The following is an 18,499-nucleotide window of genomic DNA, read 5'->3' on the forward strand; positions in this document are numbered from 1 at the left end:
TCCTTCCCCAATAACACATTTCTTCGGTCATGCAATTTTTTTTATGTCAAAGAGAGTTTAACTCAGTCGGTTGAAAACGGTGTCTGAGTTATTATAAATCTTTGACCATATCTTTTCTCACAAATGAAAAATTATAATACTTTCTACACTTAATATTATGTTGTTTTTTTCTCTATCACATCATCTATCTTATTCTTATCACACATCTTTTTTCTTTTCCTATCGTTCTCTTTGATCTACAGAAAATTATACTGAATAAAATTTCTCTTCATGCTACACGGCATCTCAAAGCATTCGAAACCAGAAACTCCCATGCTACTGAACTCATAAACTCCAAAATCCATCAACATATAGACATTTCCTAACACTTCCATGGCAAAACCAGAACTCCAAAATCAACAGAACCGATATCTCAAAATTAAATTAACTTCAAATAAATTCCACTCTCATTCCATAATTACTACGAAAATAATATCGATTGAAAAAAGAGAGAAAACGAATTGCACCTTGATAATTTTGATTTGAAGCTTTCTATGGTGTTAGGGAGCAGATTGTGGTGGTGTTGGTTCTTTTGGGTTAATGGGGGTGTTAGCTTTGTTTTGTTTATCTCATTCCTGGGTTTGGGGAGTTTCTGTGGTTCGGAAGAGTTTAGGATAACGTGAACGTTAAGGAAGAGGTAAAAAAAATTTGGATTCATGAAAAAATAAATGAAAAGTTTTGAAAATTTTGGATAATCCTACTCCTATGAATAATTTTGTTTTCCATGAAATTAAAGATAGAGAATATAAGATAAAATAAATCAGTAATCCGCTTAAATTTGGGTAATTCTATCCCCCTATAACTTTTTTTTTTCAGTGTAAGTCTGTGTTTTTTGCTTTTTCTAAATTACATATTCTGTTGGAATGAAATTTTAGCACTAAAGGAAATATTTGAGAATGAGAGATTATATAAAATGTTTTGGAGGGAGAGACTATTTGTATAAATCTTCTTGATTTGTGGCTTTATTATTGAGTTTCATACAAACTTTAATACAAGACCTCCATTTTATATTAATGATTCCTCCCAAACCAATGATTAAGATTTTGTCAGCACACACTTAATCTAATATTTGCAAATGACTTCTAAAACTTTCTTTATCCTTACTCACACATTTTAGAATATTCTATAAGTTACTCTAGAAATTATCTACTTGGACCAAATCATTTGTTTTATCTCATCCTTGTTGTGGCTTGCTCCCAATATGCTTCACCAAAAATGGTGAAATTATGGCACGTAATAAGAATGAGATGCTGGTGAAATATGGTGTACAACCAAGTGACATGAGAGTCTGCTATCACTCCCCAGCGACTTTGAAAAATTAACCAATTAAGTGAAGATCAACAACAATAACAGGCCAAAGGATTAATATTCATTTATGTGCATGATGTTCTCGGATCCTTTAATTTTTACCATTATATAACATGCACTGTTCCTCGTATTGATTTTGATAAGCCTTTCTGTCATATATAAGTCCATAATATCCGTAATATTTCCATTCTTATTTTTATCTGCTTAATATATGACCATGAGACAAGAAACTTTCTTAGTTAGCAGCACACTTGATATTTATACGAGTAACGTGCCTGATATATGAATAATTAATTATGGGTTGTTGCATTTTATTCTACTCTGCACTTTGGGTTAACATATGGTGGTGGATGGATAATGATTCATCTTTCATAAACCAAATTGTGCAATTATAAACAGATCAGTCTGAAATGGCACGCTGTAAAACTGCGGAATAGAATAATCAAGAGCAGATTAAGACAAAAATCATGCATATTAAAGAACCAATTTAGATGGCAGGATCAAATTTATGTCATTGAATTAATTAGCATTTTGAGTCCAGAAACAGCTCCGCATTTTTTATTGCTCCCATCCGCATAACAAAAGTCTGAAATATTTTCTAATTCACCAAGTTCCCGGCCGGTGTAATCACTAATCAAGCAAGAAATTAAACGGGGAAGGGGATGAAATACAAGGAAATAATTTTTAAAAATCCAAGAAAAAGATTTCTTCATAATTAAACACCAAATAATAATTTCCACGTCTTTAGGATGGTCAGCTTGGCATATTCAACCACAGAAAATTATATCTCTATCAAATGTCGATGGCAAAAAAACTCAGATATTCTGTAACACGTATAGGATAACATAAAAACAAGAAAAACACACTAAAATAAACCCAGATATAATGTATCTTCTCTATATTCACCTTAGCCTTGTGTTTCCTTCCTTCCTTAACATATCCAGTTATCCCTTCTTTACAATTTTAAAAACTTTCTAATGAGCGAGGAAATAGAAAATTTACCTGAAACCTGTATTATTACAAGGTAGAGGTAATAAATCTCAGTCATTAACTAATTTATACATGCATCCTGCATTTAAAATCTACTTACCCATTCATGCATCATTTGAGAGTTAAGTCAAGGTAGATTTTAGTGGGAGAGAGAAGGTTGCATGCATCATTTGAGAGTCAAGTCATGCTAGACTTTAGTTTAGAGAAAAAGAAGGTTCCATTAAAAAGAGAGGATTGTTTTATAACAAATTCCTTATACTGCAAAATGAAGACACGCAGTTTGCACACACACTTGTATTAGATGAATTTCAACACACATATATTATGAATTTGCACGAGATGAGGAAAAATTATATAATTTTCTCTAGTTACGAAGAAAAAAAATGCTTTTTCAAAATATAATGATTGTTTTTGTTTTATTTCTTATAAAAAAAAAACTAATCTTTACATCTAACAAAAATAATATAGGTATAATTCTTCACTAAGCACTAGATTTTTGTTATTTTAAAATAACTAATCATAATCATAATTTAATGACTTTAATTGTTGTTGTTTCTGTGAGTGCAACAACTGCTAGAGGTGAAATGTTGAGCAAAGGTTCGTCCAAGAAAAATCGTAATGGAATGACATTTTTATTAAGTGTTCTATTTTTAAAATAAAAAATAATTTCATTTCTCAATTTGTTTATTTTTTCTTCATTAGTATAGCTCCAATAATTAGACAATTTATCATAATTAAAAAGTTATAATCTTTATTTCATTTCATTTAACCTAAAAAAGAATAACAATTTTATTTTATTTTATTCCATTTCATTCCATATCTCTAGGGAAAATTGAAACACAAGAATCTAGCCTTGCTAGATTTTGTTACTTTAAAGATTTTTTTTTGGACAGAATTACTTTAAAGTTAATACACTAATTTTAACCCAAAAATATATGTAACATCAATTTATTTTTGTTAGAATGTAAAATCAATTTAGTGATTTACCATAAGGGAAGAAAAACAAAAACTGAAGTACTAAATTAAGTTGATGGAAACTAACAGATAACAGAAAACTAGCTAACAAACTCTAACAGGTATCATTGTCCCTCCTGTTCTACTGTCAAATAGGAACAAAGGGGAAGAATACCTGAATAAGAAAATCAGATTCTTTCAGAATATTATCTATGATTTCAAAAGATGAACAGAACTTGAACATAACATGCAGATTAGAAGAAGAAGTAGAGGTGAGTTCAAGAGTGAACATAGGAGTCAATAGAGTAAAATCTGATCACTCATATAATTGGTTGGTTCTTTCTCTTGGCCTCACAACAAGCTCGGACTAACAACAATATGTTTCAAGGGGTTTGCCACGTCACTGCCACCGGCATGCTTGACAAACTCAGAAGGGGTGAGAAAACTGCCATGGCAAACGCAAACTATCCTCACTTCCTCACCTTTTCCATACCGGTAAAGAAAGCCTTCTATTCTTTTCCCATTAGGGCCCTCTCCTTTGGTGGAGACACAGGGCATGTCTTCCAACAAGTTCCTCACAATGTCTTTGGTTCTGCTCTGTGGTGGTGAATGTTTGTTAGATTGACTTCTCATTGTCACTACAGCAGCAGCAGCATTCTTGCCTGTGTTGTTCTCAGCAACACCTGCTGGTGATTTCAGTTCACTGTCTGGCAACAAGTTAGCACTAGTAGGGCTTCTAACATCCATAGGTGTTGTTCCTGAAGTGTAGCAAAAACGGTTTGAAAAATAGTTAAAGATATGCCCAAAAAAAATTCATGTAATCCACTTCTGTCACCCCCACTGTAAAAAGTTAGAAGCTTGCAGACAGAATAGTAATTAGATCATAATATAAGCGTTGATTAATCAACTTGCCAACTGATATAGCATGTAGTAGAGGACAAAGCATTTCATGAATTACAATACTTTTGTGATTACAAGAATGATTTCTTTGAGACATGTACTTGAGCAACCATCCATACCCTCAGTTGCTAGAAGTTAATGATGAATCAATATAAGTGAAGTATAATTGTGTCCACAGAAAACAAGGCTGTAACTCTTCAAAACAATGCATACACTCAAGTCCAAACTCAATTAATGTTCTGGACATTTTGGTGGCAATATATCGAAAGGGGGCAACTGCCAAATGGAAAATTATTCAATTTATAAAAGAAATATGTAAACATACACCTTTGAAACTAGTTGCAGTTTTCATGATCATTAGCATATTTATACAAGAAAAAAAAAATATTGTATAAAACAAGAATCAACAACTTCTCTAATGTTGATGTTAAACTATGAAAGCAAAGTTGTGAGTAAAAAATTCTAACCACACTTTAGCCAAACCTAATATACAGATCATGAAGCTGAATATGGGTTTGAATAAAACTCAAATACATCTTATATCTCAATATTTTAGTAATATCTAAAGATAATTAACAAGTCTGAACTTCCTAAATATTTTAATAGATTAAGTGAAATGAGCATTACAAGAAAAAGAAATGGAGGGTTTTAATAATTTTTAACATTCATGTTCTTTCACTTTCTTTAATAAATTTTAGCATTACAAGTATTACTTGTATACCCTGAAATGAGATAAAAACCTATTACTAAACTATAGTGTTCCAAGAGATAGCGATTAGCTATTGATTTGAAAGCACTCTCATCCATAAACCTAGTTTGACCATAATAATAAATATGCTATAGTACCATTGAGCTTCGTTTGGTCAAGTAATTCAAGTAAATTAGTTGTCTCCTTCAAAAATATAATTTGAATATCATTCGTATACTATGACAAATAATGTTCAAAACATCAGTTTTCTAAGCACTTGGATTGTCTGCAACAATTCTGCTGCCTCTACAGAATTTATAGCTGATGGTTATAAAAGGTGAGAATATAAAAAGAATATTTTTATAATTGGTAATTAGTTATTAAAGGTAGATATTTGCTGGAGAGGCTGCATGACTACAGAGGATCCAAACTCTTGTACTAATCATATTCATTTTTCTAGCCTAGAGTAAAAGGAAATTGAAAATCTTAGTAGTAGAATGACTGCTTTCTTTCAGGAGAAAAAAGAAAAAGAATGATTGCCTTAAATTTAATATTCATACATGCATATGTTCATCTCCAGTTTTATGTTTATCAATATTCTAGTTAGAGGTTTTCGAGACTTCTCATCATAGTAAGAATCTCCCCGACGTACTAGCCACTAGGGATGAGGCTTTCATTTTTGGATGATGTTATGTTTACACATAAGACATACCAGTAGCATATACTACGATTTTATTTTATTTTGGTGCTAAAATAAATTAACTTATAAAATCAAGACTCTGAAAAGCGTTTTATGAATCTTAAAATTAAATTCCAATTCCAGCTTAAATAATAATACTACCAGGTGAAACGTTTTGTTGTTACAAAAATCACCTAGTAATTGCCAAATTGAACCAAGACAAAATTTATTTGAGAGGCGCAGACATGATCTGACATCTCTGACAGTGAATCCCAGGTCGGTGATTGCTCCATGTGACAAATACAATAACATCCAAAAACTCATTCATCTTGATCAATTAATGCAAAGTTAGCATCTATAATAATAATAAAAAAAAACAGTAATTCCAATTTTCATTACAATAGAGTTGAAAAGTTAAACTTCATGGATCAAGACAGGATCTAGCATCCGAAAAATGTCAAATCTGATCTCTCAAAAAGTCTTTTAGGGTGAGTTAAACGTAGATATTTGCGTAAATTTTAGACTTTCCTTGCCTTTTCCTAGAGTTAATTCCTCAGTAGGCTTGAAAAGTAATAAGAAAGAAAAAAAAACAGTAACAAAAATGGCACTTTTCCGGCTTCATTGGTGACTAACAGATATCCTAAAAGAAAACACACAAAAATGAAAAGGACTAAAAACCAGAACAATTAAAGAAAGCAAGCAAATGCATTAACAAATACAAAAAAAAAAAAAAGAGGGTAAAATAAAATAGTAGTAATAGTAATTAAATTACCTTGACCCTGTTGAGACTCAGCTTCAGAGATTCCGGAAGAACCAATGGAACCCTGAGAAGGCGAGGGAGGTGGCAACACTATTCCACTCTTCTTCTCTTTTTCACTGTCCCCATTCAAGCCGAGTCCACAAACACGTGTGGTCAACGACACAGTTCTCGCCAAGGGTGGTGCAACTGCAACCTCACCGTACTCCCCTGCACCTTGATCCACCGGATTGCTCCCTTGGGACCCAACAACACCAACAACCCTCTGTTGTTGTTCTCTCAAGGCTTTCATGTTCCTCTGCTTCTCGGAGCGCTTCCTCCGCGCCTCCATCCGCCGCAGCGTCTGCAACTCCTTCCTCTTCCGCCACTCCTCCTCGGTCTCCGTCGGAAGCGAACACGTCCTCACCAGAGACCCCGTGCACCCCACCGTAGCATATCCCATCTCCTTGTCGCTTGCAAACTCCGGTATCGAAGTTGTTCTCTTTATCTTCTTCGCCGTGGGGTCCACCCCAAATCGACCATTCATCGAAAGGTCGAGACTTAGTTCTAACTCCTCCTCTAACTTCACCACTGGCATAGGCAAATTGTGGTGATTATTATTATTACTATTATTATTATTATTATTATTATTGTTCACTCCCATGAAGGTTCTTAACAGATCTCGCGGGAAATTGTTCATTGGAGATTGTGTTGTTGTTGTTGAAGAAATGTAATGATGGTGGTGACGAGTGTTGTTGTCTCTGTCTTCAACTTCTGCCATCTGAAGAAGAAACTAAAAGACGGAGACAGAGACACGACACGGATGATAATAAAACCTCGGAGAAACGTGAAACTCAAGCGTGGAGCTTGTTGGTGGTAACTGAAGATGATTCATGGTGACGACTCCGTAGAAAAACCGACCAATTCATACGTTTTTGTTTGGAACAAAAGATTCTAGCTGTTTGTTCAACATTTTCTGAGTGTGTTGCTGAGGATATAGAAGGACAGAGAGAGAGAGAGAGAGAGAGAGAGAGAGAGAGAAAGGAAAAAAAAAACAGAATTTTTGAGAAAAAAGGGAAAATGAGAGAAAAGGCGAAGGGGTGTATGAAATGACGGGAATGGGCTTAGGGGATAAGGGGGTGACACGTGGAGGGGTGAGGGGGTTTGGAGGGACAGGTGAGGAGAGGAGCGGGTGGTGAGGTGGCGCGTACGAGGCGAGTGGTTGTGTTGTTGGGTAGTGGTTTGTCTTGTAGTAGGAGAGGGGATTGGGTTGCGAGTTTCGATGTTGGACACGTGTCGCATGAATAGGGAGAGTCAAGGAAATGAAGCTACACGTGATGGAATGACAACGTGACACATACTACACTAGAATACAAGATAACACCCACGCCGAGCTTGCAAATCCACACCCTCTTCTTTCCCTCCATAAAGAAAAGAAAAGAAAATCATATTTTATCTTATTTATTCACATGAATAAGAATAATGAGTCCGAGTTTTCATATCATCTACAATAGTATTAGTAATCTTTCTTCTTTCTTCTTTCTTCTTTCTTCTTTCTTCTTTGTTGATATCATCTATAGCCTATATCTACCATAAATATCTCTACTTGGAGGCCAATTCTATGGTGAACAAATGAAAAATGTGGTCCATTTTGCACTAGGTTATACTATCAGCAGGATATATTTATATAATATTGGACGGTTAAAAGATTGTTCAGATGTTACTTGTTATAGCAAATTTTTGTTATATTATTAAATAATTTTAGTTTTTATGAGAAAATATAATTTACTTATTTGGCCTTAATAAGAGCAAAGGGTTGTCACATAGTCTCTATTGAAAATCTTGGTCCATAAAAATACTCTCAGAGTGTGTTTGGATGAGATAATTTAAAATTTTAAAAAATTTTAAATTCTGAGAATTTTAAATGTTTTAATTTAAATTTCTTTATTTTTAAAATTTTGTGTTTGGATACCATGGCTGTACTGCTGAATCAGCTTGAAGAAACTTATCAACTGGTTCTTCTCCTTTAGCGAAAGCTTCTAGTTTCTGAAAATCGCTCCTCGAGAATCCAGCACGTTCACCAAACCTGTGTTCGCTTCATAGACGAAGCTCTCGTTGATTCCTTTGAACTCCAAATACTGCGTCGCGCCCAATTTCATCAACAAATCAATCGTCTTGTCCGTGCAGAACAGTGGCATCGGACCTCCCAAATCGATGTTGAATTTTCGCTGAGAAACACGGATTCATCGTAGGTCGCAGTTTCCACGTCGGTGCAGATGGGTTGGTGGACGAGGTCGACGACAACGATGTCATTAGAGTCGGAGGATGCGACAGTGATTGTGGCGAAGGGGAAGGAGTGCGGGGAAGTGAGGTAGGAAGTGAGATCGTGGAAGGAGAGAGAAGCAAAATGGCTGTCGTAGAAGGAGTTAGGGTCGAGGTGGAGGATGGTTTTGCCGACGACGAAGGCGGCGACTGCGATGATGGATTCCGATAGGACGGTGCCGACGATGATGAGATCGAAGTTGATGGGGTCAATGGGAGGGTAGGAGAAGACGATGACGATGAGGTACATTGAGTTGAGTTTGAGAGAGAAAAGTTCAAGAGTAAGTTACAAAATTTCCAAATTCACTTCCTTGAAGAAAGAATTTGAAATTATATTCTTTCAACTAACTAAAATTCCTTTTAAATTTCTAAAATTTTGAAATTCTTTTACTAAAATATTCAAATAGTTAATTTTGATAATAAAAAAAAATTAATTCCCTATAAAAAAAAATACATTACCTAATTAAATTATTCTATCCAAACACACTCTCAGTGTATCTATAATGATTAACACATCTCCATGTGCTTCTTCTCGACGCTTTCGCCCTCCTTCAAGGTCTATTTCTTCTCTGTTGTCAGCTTCTTCTATGTCAAAGCCATCTTCACCATTGGCTTCTCCTCCGTCAAAGCCAAACGATTTACGGTTCGCACCAACAATGTCGTCATTGCCACTAGCAACCCTCCGTCAAATCAATCTTCAAGATTTTATTAGTCGTCGGAAATCAATTTGTAAAATCTAGGTTTCAGTCTCTCATGATCACAGGCACGCACCCTAAATATCAGTAAAGAGGTAGGGTTAATCTCAATAAGGTTGAAAATGTAATTTTTTACTATTTAAAATTTTAAAAAAACCAAAATATAAAAATATACAATAAACCAAAACAACCTATTATACCCGGTTATTTTGATAACTGCGAAATATAAGCAAATTTGATAATCAATTTGGATTAATAAATGGGTGTAATTTCTTTACTTTATTATTTTTTTAAGGAAATAATGAAGAAATTAACATCTTGAAGAACTAGATAGCTTGCTTAGCGCGCCACCAGACTTAGCACGTTCTTGCGCTTAGCGCGCAACTCAAATTTAGCGTGCAAAAAAACCCACAACAAAGCCCAAAGGCGCACTTAGTGCGAAAGCTCACGCTAAGCGTGAAGTCAACGTGAAAATTAAGCTATTTAGTGCCTATATAAGGAGGAGGAAGCAAAAGGGAAAGACACACAGAGTCTCATAGCTACCTAGGTCTATCCCTTAGGAGAAACTTTCTTTCTTAGTCATTCCCCCTTTGTTTGTTACTAGTCATCCATCTCAAACCTCTCATGACTATGAGAGCCTAAACCCTCTCAATTGCTTGTTACTAGTCATCCATCCCAAGTCTCTCATGACTATGAGAGGCTAAACCCCCTCAGTTGGATCTTAGCAGTCAAAACTCCTTGTAATGTAATCCCCCTCAGTTCTTCTTATCTATTATTTCAATTTCTATTGTTCTTTTCTGTTTTTCATTGTTATTGTGTGGTTTAGTCATCCATGCATCTGTGTTTTTAGGGGTTATTCATTGGGAAATGATAATGTCTAAAGAACTGGGAATGAACATTTCAACATTGTATTGTTAGGGATAAAGTGACTTTGTTACGCCTATGCATACATTTTTATATTTAATGTTGTTTATGATTCCATCTTTGCAAAGGAATTTGGTAGAGAGAATACATATCGATCTTCCATTTAATCTTTACTGTTTGTGACAAAATTGATACATTTCTCAATCGATTAACATTTTTCAACATGATCCATATGGATCATTTGCAATTATGTTCCACCGAAGACCTTACTTGGATTCTAAATTTTTTGACTTTTTTATCCTACTTTATTATTCCATTTCTATCTCTTATATCAGTTATTAAAAAAAAACAAATCTCTTTCTCTACTATCAGTTACATTAATAAAAGAAATCACCAAATAATTAATTCAAGTAGCAGAAAAAAAATGGACAAACAGACAGACACTATACTGTTTGTCTTTCTATTAATGAATATAGAATAATTTTAAATGTTTTTCATAACATTTTTGTATTATTTTTTTATGCAGTATAAATATTAAATATCCTATGTTTATAAGACACTAAATTATGTGGTTTTAACATTTTATTTATAAAATAGTAAAGGATTTATGAAATAGGTCATGCAGTCGTGCCCCATGATCAGTTGTTGGATTGATTGATCATAAATTATTTTCCGTTTCAGAGGGTGGAGGATCTAAATTTTTTTTATTGGGAGAAAAAAATAGTGTACTATTTTTTCAAACTAAAAATTATATAAGTTTTATTAAAAATAATAATAATAAATTAAAAATAATAAAATGAGTAAAATTAATATCAATTATTTTTTATTAAAAAATTATCTTAAAAGAACAAAATCTTTTTTTATGGGAAAAGATATTTATTCAATATATTTAAATAAAAATTTTATTTTGTAGTAATAACTGTTGACGTTGCCGTCACTGATCAAAGTCAAATACTATGATAGTATAACAACAATTAATTCACTACGTTTAATGGAGGAGGGAGTGTTGCCCAACGAGTCCTTTCACTGTTTGAATGCTGAATCATCGCACCACTATCTGTAATTTCTAATTTGCACACTTTCATCGGTTAGGACAGCTTCCACCAGCTTTCTTTGCCGTGCCTGTTCTCGCGTGTTTGTCTTTTTATAAGTACGTCTTCTAAACTCTTTCAAGTTGAAAAAGCCTTGGGTAGGAGACTAGTAAAATGTTTATTATTTAATTATTTATTTAATTTAATTTTTAAATTTATCTATTTCACTGTTTATAGTTAATAAGAGAGTTTTTTAATTTTTGAAATTTAATAAATAAATTTTTTAGTCCTTGAATCTTACATTTTAATTTTCAAAAGATCCCTACCGTTAAAATTTTAACTTCATTAATTAAAAAATAACGGAAGAGACCTTTATTAGAGATATAGATTAGTTTAGTTAGTTACAAATTAGTTAAAAGTTTAGTTATATAAGGCTACATATATTTATGTAAAAACTGATTTGCTCATTTTGAGCATTATCCAAAGTAATATTCACTTTCTCTTTTCTCTCCTTTCTATCTCTCTACCTTGAACTTTTATCATGGTATCAGAGTAATGAATTCATTCTAATCTTTTTTTATCCGTCGCACTTTTATTTTTCCTTCTTTGTCTGGCAAGAAAAATGCCCCGTGGCCACGGTAGCTCCAATGGTGTTAACCATGCTCCACGTCTGGCTCCTATTCAAGGTGGCGATTGTGGATCTCTATTTAGGATCGTAGCTGAAGGAATAACTTTTGGTATTGGAAGTGCAGTGGCACATAGGATTGTGGATTTGGTATTCGATCCTCGAAGTATTCAACATGAAACAATAGTTAATGGGCCTGTTGTTGTTGTCACTACACCTATGACTAATAGTCTAAGCGGTGATACATGCAATGCTCCCACAAAGGCTTTCCAAGATTCTTTTAGGCCTATTTTGATGATTTTAGCTTCTACCATAGGTGGTCAAGCCTTGGTTATTATTGGTTCACAAAGTGTTTGTGAAAAGTCCTCATAGAAGACAAATTTTGTAATTCTTCTATTTTGTTGATGTAAGCTTCTGTCCATGATGATTAAACATTATTTAAGTTTTTGTCATGGATGGTTAAACATTGAATTGTTGTTTGACTTCTGCTCTTAATGGTTAAGCCTTGTTACTTCTACCAAGTGGTTAAACTTTGAGGTATAGTTTCTACTTGGTGGTTATGCTTTGATAGTTTCATGGATTAATGATTTGAGCTTCTTCCAAATGGTCTTGTTGTTGTTTTCGCTTAATGGTTAAGCTTTGATGCTTGCTTTGGACTCTTGGAAGAAGATTGAAAAAACTGAAGTTGGTCAAAGATTTTTAAAAGCTACAGCTTTTGTCGATGTATTTCGGCATGTTTAGATATATTTTTTAGACTTTATTTTCATTTTCTTTGATGCAAATGTATTATCTTCTCCAAGATGGAAGTGTTTTCCAGAGCTTGCGGGGGTGTTAGAGATACAAATTATTTATTAGTCTATTTAGTTACAAGTTAGTTTAGTTAATTACAAATTAGTTACACGTTTAATTATATAAGGTTCCATATATTCATGTAAAAACTGATTTGCTCATTTTGAGCATCATCCAAAGTAATATTTAGTTTTTCTTTTCCCTCCTTTTCATCTCTCTACATTGTACTTTTTATAATTTTTAAATTTATTCATCTTAGTCTTTATAATTAATAAGTGAATTCTTTAATCTCTGAAATTTAATAAATGAATTTTTTTAGTTTTTGGAGTTTATATTTTAATTTTTAAAAGATTCATGTCATTAATTTTTTTAACTCTATTAATTAAAAAATTTTAACGACAGAGATCTTTTGAAAATTAAAACATAAATTTTTAAGATTAAAAAAATTCATTTATTAAATATAGAAAGTAATCCTGCCTAGGGTAGCTTTGCTATTCTTAGCCGGTCCCAAGCCCGGATAAAAGGAGAGGGTTGTGTTAGGCTTTCGACAGCCAACGTTAAACTTTGTCGAATCTCTATGACATGGATCAATTACGTAATAATGTGAATGCTAGGTCGTTGCCCGGAAGCAACGCGCTGTATGGCTCGAGTACAGTGTCAAAAGAGCAAGAGCCGCTGCATCGCCGCCCGGATGTAGTGAAAAGTAAGCAAGGGTTCCCACATTTTCGTGAACGGGTGTGGGTAAAGAAGCTAGTTCATGACAGGAGGATTCGCTTTGGTACATGGAATATAGGCACACTTACTGAAAAATCTATGGAAATAGTGGATGTTATGGTGAGGAGGAAGATCAATTTTATGTGCCTACAAGAAACTAAGTGGACAGGTGAAAAAGCGAAAGAATTAGACAACTCGGGATTTAAGCTGTGGTATACGGGAAAAATCAGATCAAGAAATGGGGTAGGGATTATTGTGGACAAGGAGTGGAAGAAGGATGTCGTGGATGTAAGAAGAGTAGGAGATCGTATCATAGTCTTAAAATTGGTAGTGGGACAGGACACCTTTAATGTTATTAGTGGGTATGCACCTCAGGTTGGGTTAGCAGAACACTTTAAGGTAAAATTTTGGGAGGATCTAGAAGGGGTACTTCAGGATATACCCCAAGGAGAGAAAGTTTTCCTAGGAGGGGATCTCAATGGACATGTAGGTAGCGTGGCTAGAGGTTTTGAGGGGGTGCATGGGGGTTTTGGCCTAGGGGAGATGAATGGGGAGAGTAAATCCATCTTGGAGTTTTCGGAGGCTTTGGATCTTTCTATAGCCAATACATGGTTTAAGAAAAGAGAGGAACATCTTATCACTTACAAAAGTGGAGGGACATGTTCTCAGATAGATTTCTTCCTTATCAGGAAGTCTGATAGGAAGTATTGCTTGAACTGTAAAGTTATCCCGGGAGAGAGCTTGACTACCCAACATAGAGTTTTGGTTATGGATGTAAGAATTAGAGATAGGGCAAAGAGAAGAAGTCCTCTGGTAGCACCAAGGATCAAATGGTGGCACTTGAAGGGTGAGAAACAAGGAATCTTCCAACAAAAGATATGGGAGGGTTGGTGTGGACAATCACAAGGAAGTGCAAATGATATGTGGAACAAGATGTCCCAAGAGATTATTAAAGTGGCTAAAGAGACGTTGGGTGAATCTAGAGGTTTTGGACCTAGGGGTAAAGAATCGTGGTGGTGGAATGAAAATGTTCAGAGCAAAGTTAGAGTAAAAAAGGAGTGTTTCAAGGAGTGGTCTAGGTGTAGAAATTCTAAAACTTGGGATAAGTATAAGATAGCTAGAAATGAAACCAAGAAGGCGGTGAGTGAGGCAAGAGCCCAAGCTTTTGACGGACTATACCAAGCTCTAGGAACCAGGGACGGAGAAAGATCTATATATAGGCTTGCTAAGGGTAGAGAGAGGAAGACTAGAGATTTGGATCAAGTAAAGTGTGTTAAGGATGAAGAAGGCAAAGTATTAGTGCATGAAAAAGATATCAAGGAAAGGTGGAAGGCGTATTTCCACAACTTATTTAATGATGGATATAGATATGACTCTAGCAGTCTAGACACAAGAGAAGAGGACCGGAACTATAAGTACTATCGTCGGATTCAGAAACAGGAAGTAAAGGAAGCGTTGAAAAGAATGAGTAATGGTAAGGCGGTGGGGCCAGACAACATACCTATTGAAGTGTGGAAAACTCTTGGAGATAGAGGTCTTGAGTGGCTCACCGAACTCTTTAACGAAATTATGAGGTCAAAACGCATGCCGGAGGAATGGAGGAGAAGCACGTTAGTGCCAATCTATAAGAACAAGGGGGATATACAAAATTGTGCAAATTATAGGGGAATCAAGCTCATGAGTCATACCATGAAATTATGGGAAAGAGTGATCGAACGGAGATTAAGAAAGGAGACTCAAGTTACTGAGAATCAATTTGGTTTCATGCCGGGAAGGTCGACCATGGAAGCGATTTATTTATTACGGCGGGTGATGGAGCAATATCGCATGGCCCAATAAGACTTGCACTTGATTTTTATTGACTTGGAGAAAACGTATGATAGAGTGCCTAGAGAGATTTTGTGGAAAGCTCTAGAGAAGGAAGGGGTTAGGGTTGCATATATTCGAGCTATCCAAGATGTGTATGATAGGGTATCGACTAGTGTTAGGACACAGGGTGGAGAGTCAGACGATTTTCCCATCACAATTGGTTTACATCAAGGGTCAACCCTTAGCCCCTACCTTTTTACCTTAATTCTGGATGTCCTCACGGAACAAATCCAAGAGATAGCACCGAGATGCATGCTTTTTGCAGATGACATAGTCCTCCTTGGAGAGTCGAGGGAGGAGTTGAATGAGAGGTTGGAAACTTGGAGACGAGCTCTAGAAACACATGGCTTTCGCCTAAGCAGAAGCAAATCGGAGTATATGGAATGTAAGTTCAACAAAAGAAGGAGGGTTTCTAACTCAGAGGTGAAAATAGGAGACCATATTATCCCTCAAGTCACACGGTTTAAATATCTTGGGTCTGTAATACATGATGATGGGGAAATTGAAGGGGATGTGAATCATCGCATTCAAGCAGGATGGATGAAATGGAGAAAAGCATCGGGGGTGTTATGTGATGCAAAGGTACCGATCAAGCTAAAGGGAAAGTTTTATCGGACTGCGGTAAGACCGGCGATTTTGTACGGAACAGAATGTTGGGCGGTCAAGAGCCAACATGAGAATAAAGTCGGTGTAGCGGAGATGAGGATGTTGCGGTGGATGTGTGGTAAGACTCGACAGGATAAAATTAGAAACGAAGCTATTAGAGAGAGGGTTGGAGTAACGCCTATTGTAGAGAAGATGGTGGAAAATAGACTTAGGTGATTTGGGCATGTAGAGAGAAGACCGGTAGACTCTATAGTGAGGAGAGTAGACCAGATGGAGAGAAGACAAACAATTCGAGGCAGAGGAAGACCCAAAAAGACTATAAGAGAGGTTATAAAAAAGGATCTCGAAATTAATGGTTTGGATAGAAGTATGGTACTTGATAGAACATTATGGCGGAAGTTGATCCATGTAGCCGACCCCACCTAGTGGGATAAGGCGTTGTTGTTGTTGTTGTATTAAATATAGAAAGTAAAACACATAAGTTTAAATATCAAATTAATATTATTTAAAAGTGAAACTAATCAGATTGTATTTAGATAACAATTGCATCTCTTTTCTAAAAATATGTTTAGCATATTTTATGAAAACACGTACCTCTTTTACTATTTGGAGCTTTGGTAAAATTTGTGTTTTTGGTTTCATTTGTTTTATGAAATGATTTTTTTATTTTATTTTAGGGCATAAGATTCCTAAAAACATTCTTAAGAATGATATTCTTTTAGAGAAGCTTAAGAATATTCTTGAAAACATCTATGTTTGAAATATATTTTATATCGTTTAAAAAGTTATTTTCAATAATATTTTATTACAGAATATAAATATCCTAAAATAAATAAGATTTCCTTCTTCTCTCTTACTTAGTTACTACCTTTAAGGCCCTACCACTTTTTATTTTCCATTTTATGAAATTTCAATATTTTTTATGAAAATAAGTGTACAAATTAATGAAAATCATTATAAACAAATGTCTAAAAATAAGTCTGATCTGAAAATATTTTTTCAAAACTTATAAGAAACCTACAAAAATATATAATTATTTAACATTTTCAAAAATAAAAAATAGAAAGTTGAACAAACATATAATTTATCATGATCCTATCAATTGAAAAACAACCATAATCTCTAAAATTTGTGTTTACTCTACCTTTTATACAATCTGTAATCATTAAAGAATCTAACTCATTTAATTAAATTAAGTAGAATATATAAATATTATAAATATCTTAATATCAAATTTGATTCTTACTTATAAAAAATACAATAATATGTAATCAATGGTATATATATATATATATATATATATATATATATATATATATATATATATATAAATAAAAGAATTTCAGAGTTTATATGTATGAAAAAATATTTCTAAATCTCTTCAACAAATTTCAATACTTAAAAATTATTCTTTGACTTTCAATAAAGAAATACTACTCCGAGTTTTAAAAAAAATAGAGTAATTATTAATTGGGTTTATGGAAATTAAGTTCAAATTCGTTCCAACAAACTCAACCTGTTATCAAGTGTGGCACACTTATTCTGTAATCAATCATTCATCTGACTCCCAAGGATGCGAGTGAAATAATTTATCATTAACAATTGGAATAGAGTATTCGTTAATTTTTCTATTGTCAATTTGCAATAGCTTTCTTATTATTTTATTTTGCATTATTATCACGATCCCCCAAGTATTATCATTCCCTTCAAGGTTCCATTTTCATTGAATTATTATATTTAAGTGATTGTTCACAGGAATTTGTAGTACTATAGAAACATCGTTCAAATCGAATAACAAAATATAATAACGTGTGGTCCATTTAGGGTTATGTGTCTACTTGTGATTGGATGCGTTCTATTCGTTACCAGTGAAATTTCTTTATCTCTCCTAGTATAATAGGTATTAGGATCAGATCGACAATTCATGTATAATAATGTAAACGATCACTCTTGCATAAAGTCTTAAATTTATTAAAATTAAGAAAAATAAATAATTTGATTATAATAATATATTTATCTTAAATTTATAACTTTTTTAAAAATAATCTTTATTATTTTTGATATTTTTTTATTCTAATATTTGTTAATATATTCTTTTTCTTCTTTTAACAAAAAGTATTTATTAAAAAGTATTTATAGTCTAAAAATAATTAATATAATAAATATTATACAGAGTGAGTAGTTTTTTTCACAATAAAACTAGTTTTCATTTTCATAATCTTATATCCTCTAAAAAAAGTTTAAATATTTTTTTAATCTCTTAAATTTAAATTATATATTAATTTTAATTCTTCAAATTAAAAATTATTTATGATCTCCGAAATTTGAAAATAATCCATTTTGTATTCCTTATTTGTATTAAAGCAACTAAGAACATGTACAATGAATGGTTGTTTAAATGGATTGTTATTTGTATATTTTACTTACATAAATTTAAAAATTTTACATAAAAAATCAATTTAATGCTAAGATTGCTTAAGTGATTTTTTAACTTAATTTTCCTCGTGTTCCTCTAATTCTTCACCTAAAAATTATTATCATTTATTTACAAAAAAATAGTAAAACAACATTATTTTTATAGACAACAGTGTTGTAGATATTCTAAAAAGATTGTTTTTAAAACTAAGAACTAAATATACGCATAGTCTAAAATTATGAGACTAAAAATATTTAAACAGAAAATAAAAAGT

The 18,499-nt window shown here is 33.4% G+C and overlaps 1 protein-coding gene across 1 annotated transcript; it reads right to left on the minus strand.

The window, feature by feature from the left end:
* Positions 1-3,334: 3,334 nt before the first annotated feature.
* On the minus strand, positions 3,335-7,356 carry LOC114422716 (ninja-family protein AFP3-like). Its single transcript, XM_028389204.1, has 2 exons — positions 6,331-7,356; positions 3,335-4,049 (listed from the first exon to the last, which is right to left on the minus strand). Exons 1-2 carry the CDS (start codon positions 7,073-7,075, stop codon positions 3,643-3,645), a joined length of 1,152 nt encoding a protein of 383 aa, XP_028245005.1. The 5' UTR covers positions 7,076-7,356; the 3' UTR covers positions 3,335-3,642.
* Positions 7,357-18,499: the final 11,143 nt, after the last annotated feature.

The sequence above is a fragment of the Glycine soja genome, chromosome 8 (genome assembly GCF_004193775.1).
Source record: "Glycine soja cultivar W05 chromosome 8, ASM419377v2, whole genome shotgun sequence".
Taxonomy (NCBI): Eukaryota; Viridiplantae; Streptophyta; class Magnoliopsida; order Fabales; family Fabaceae; genus Glycine; species Glycine soja.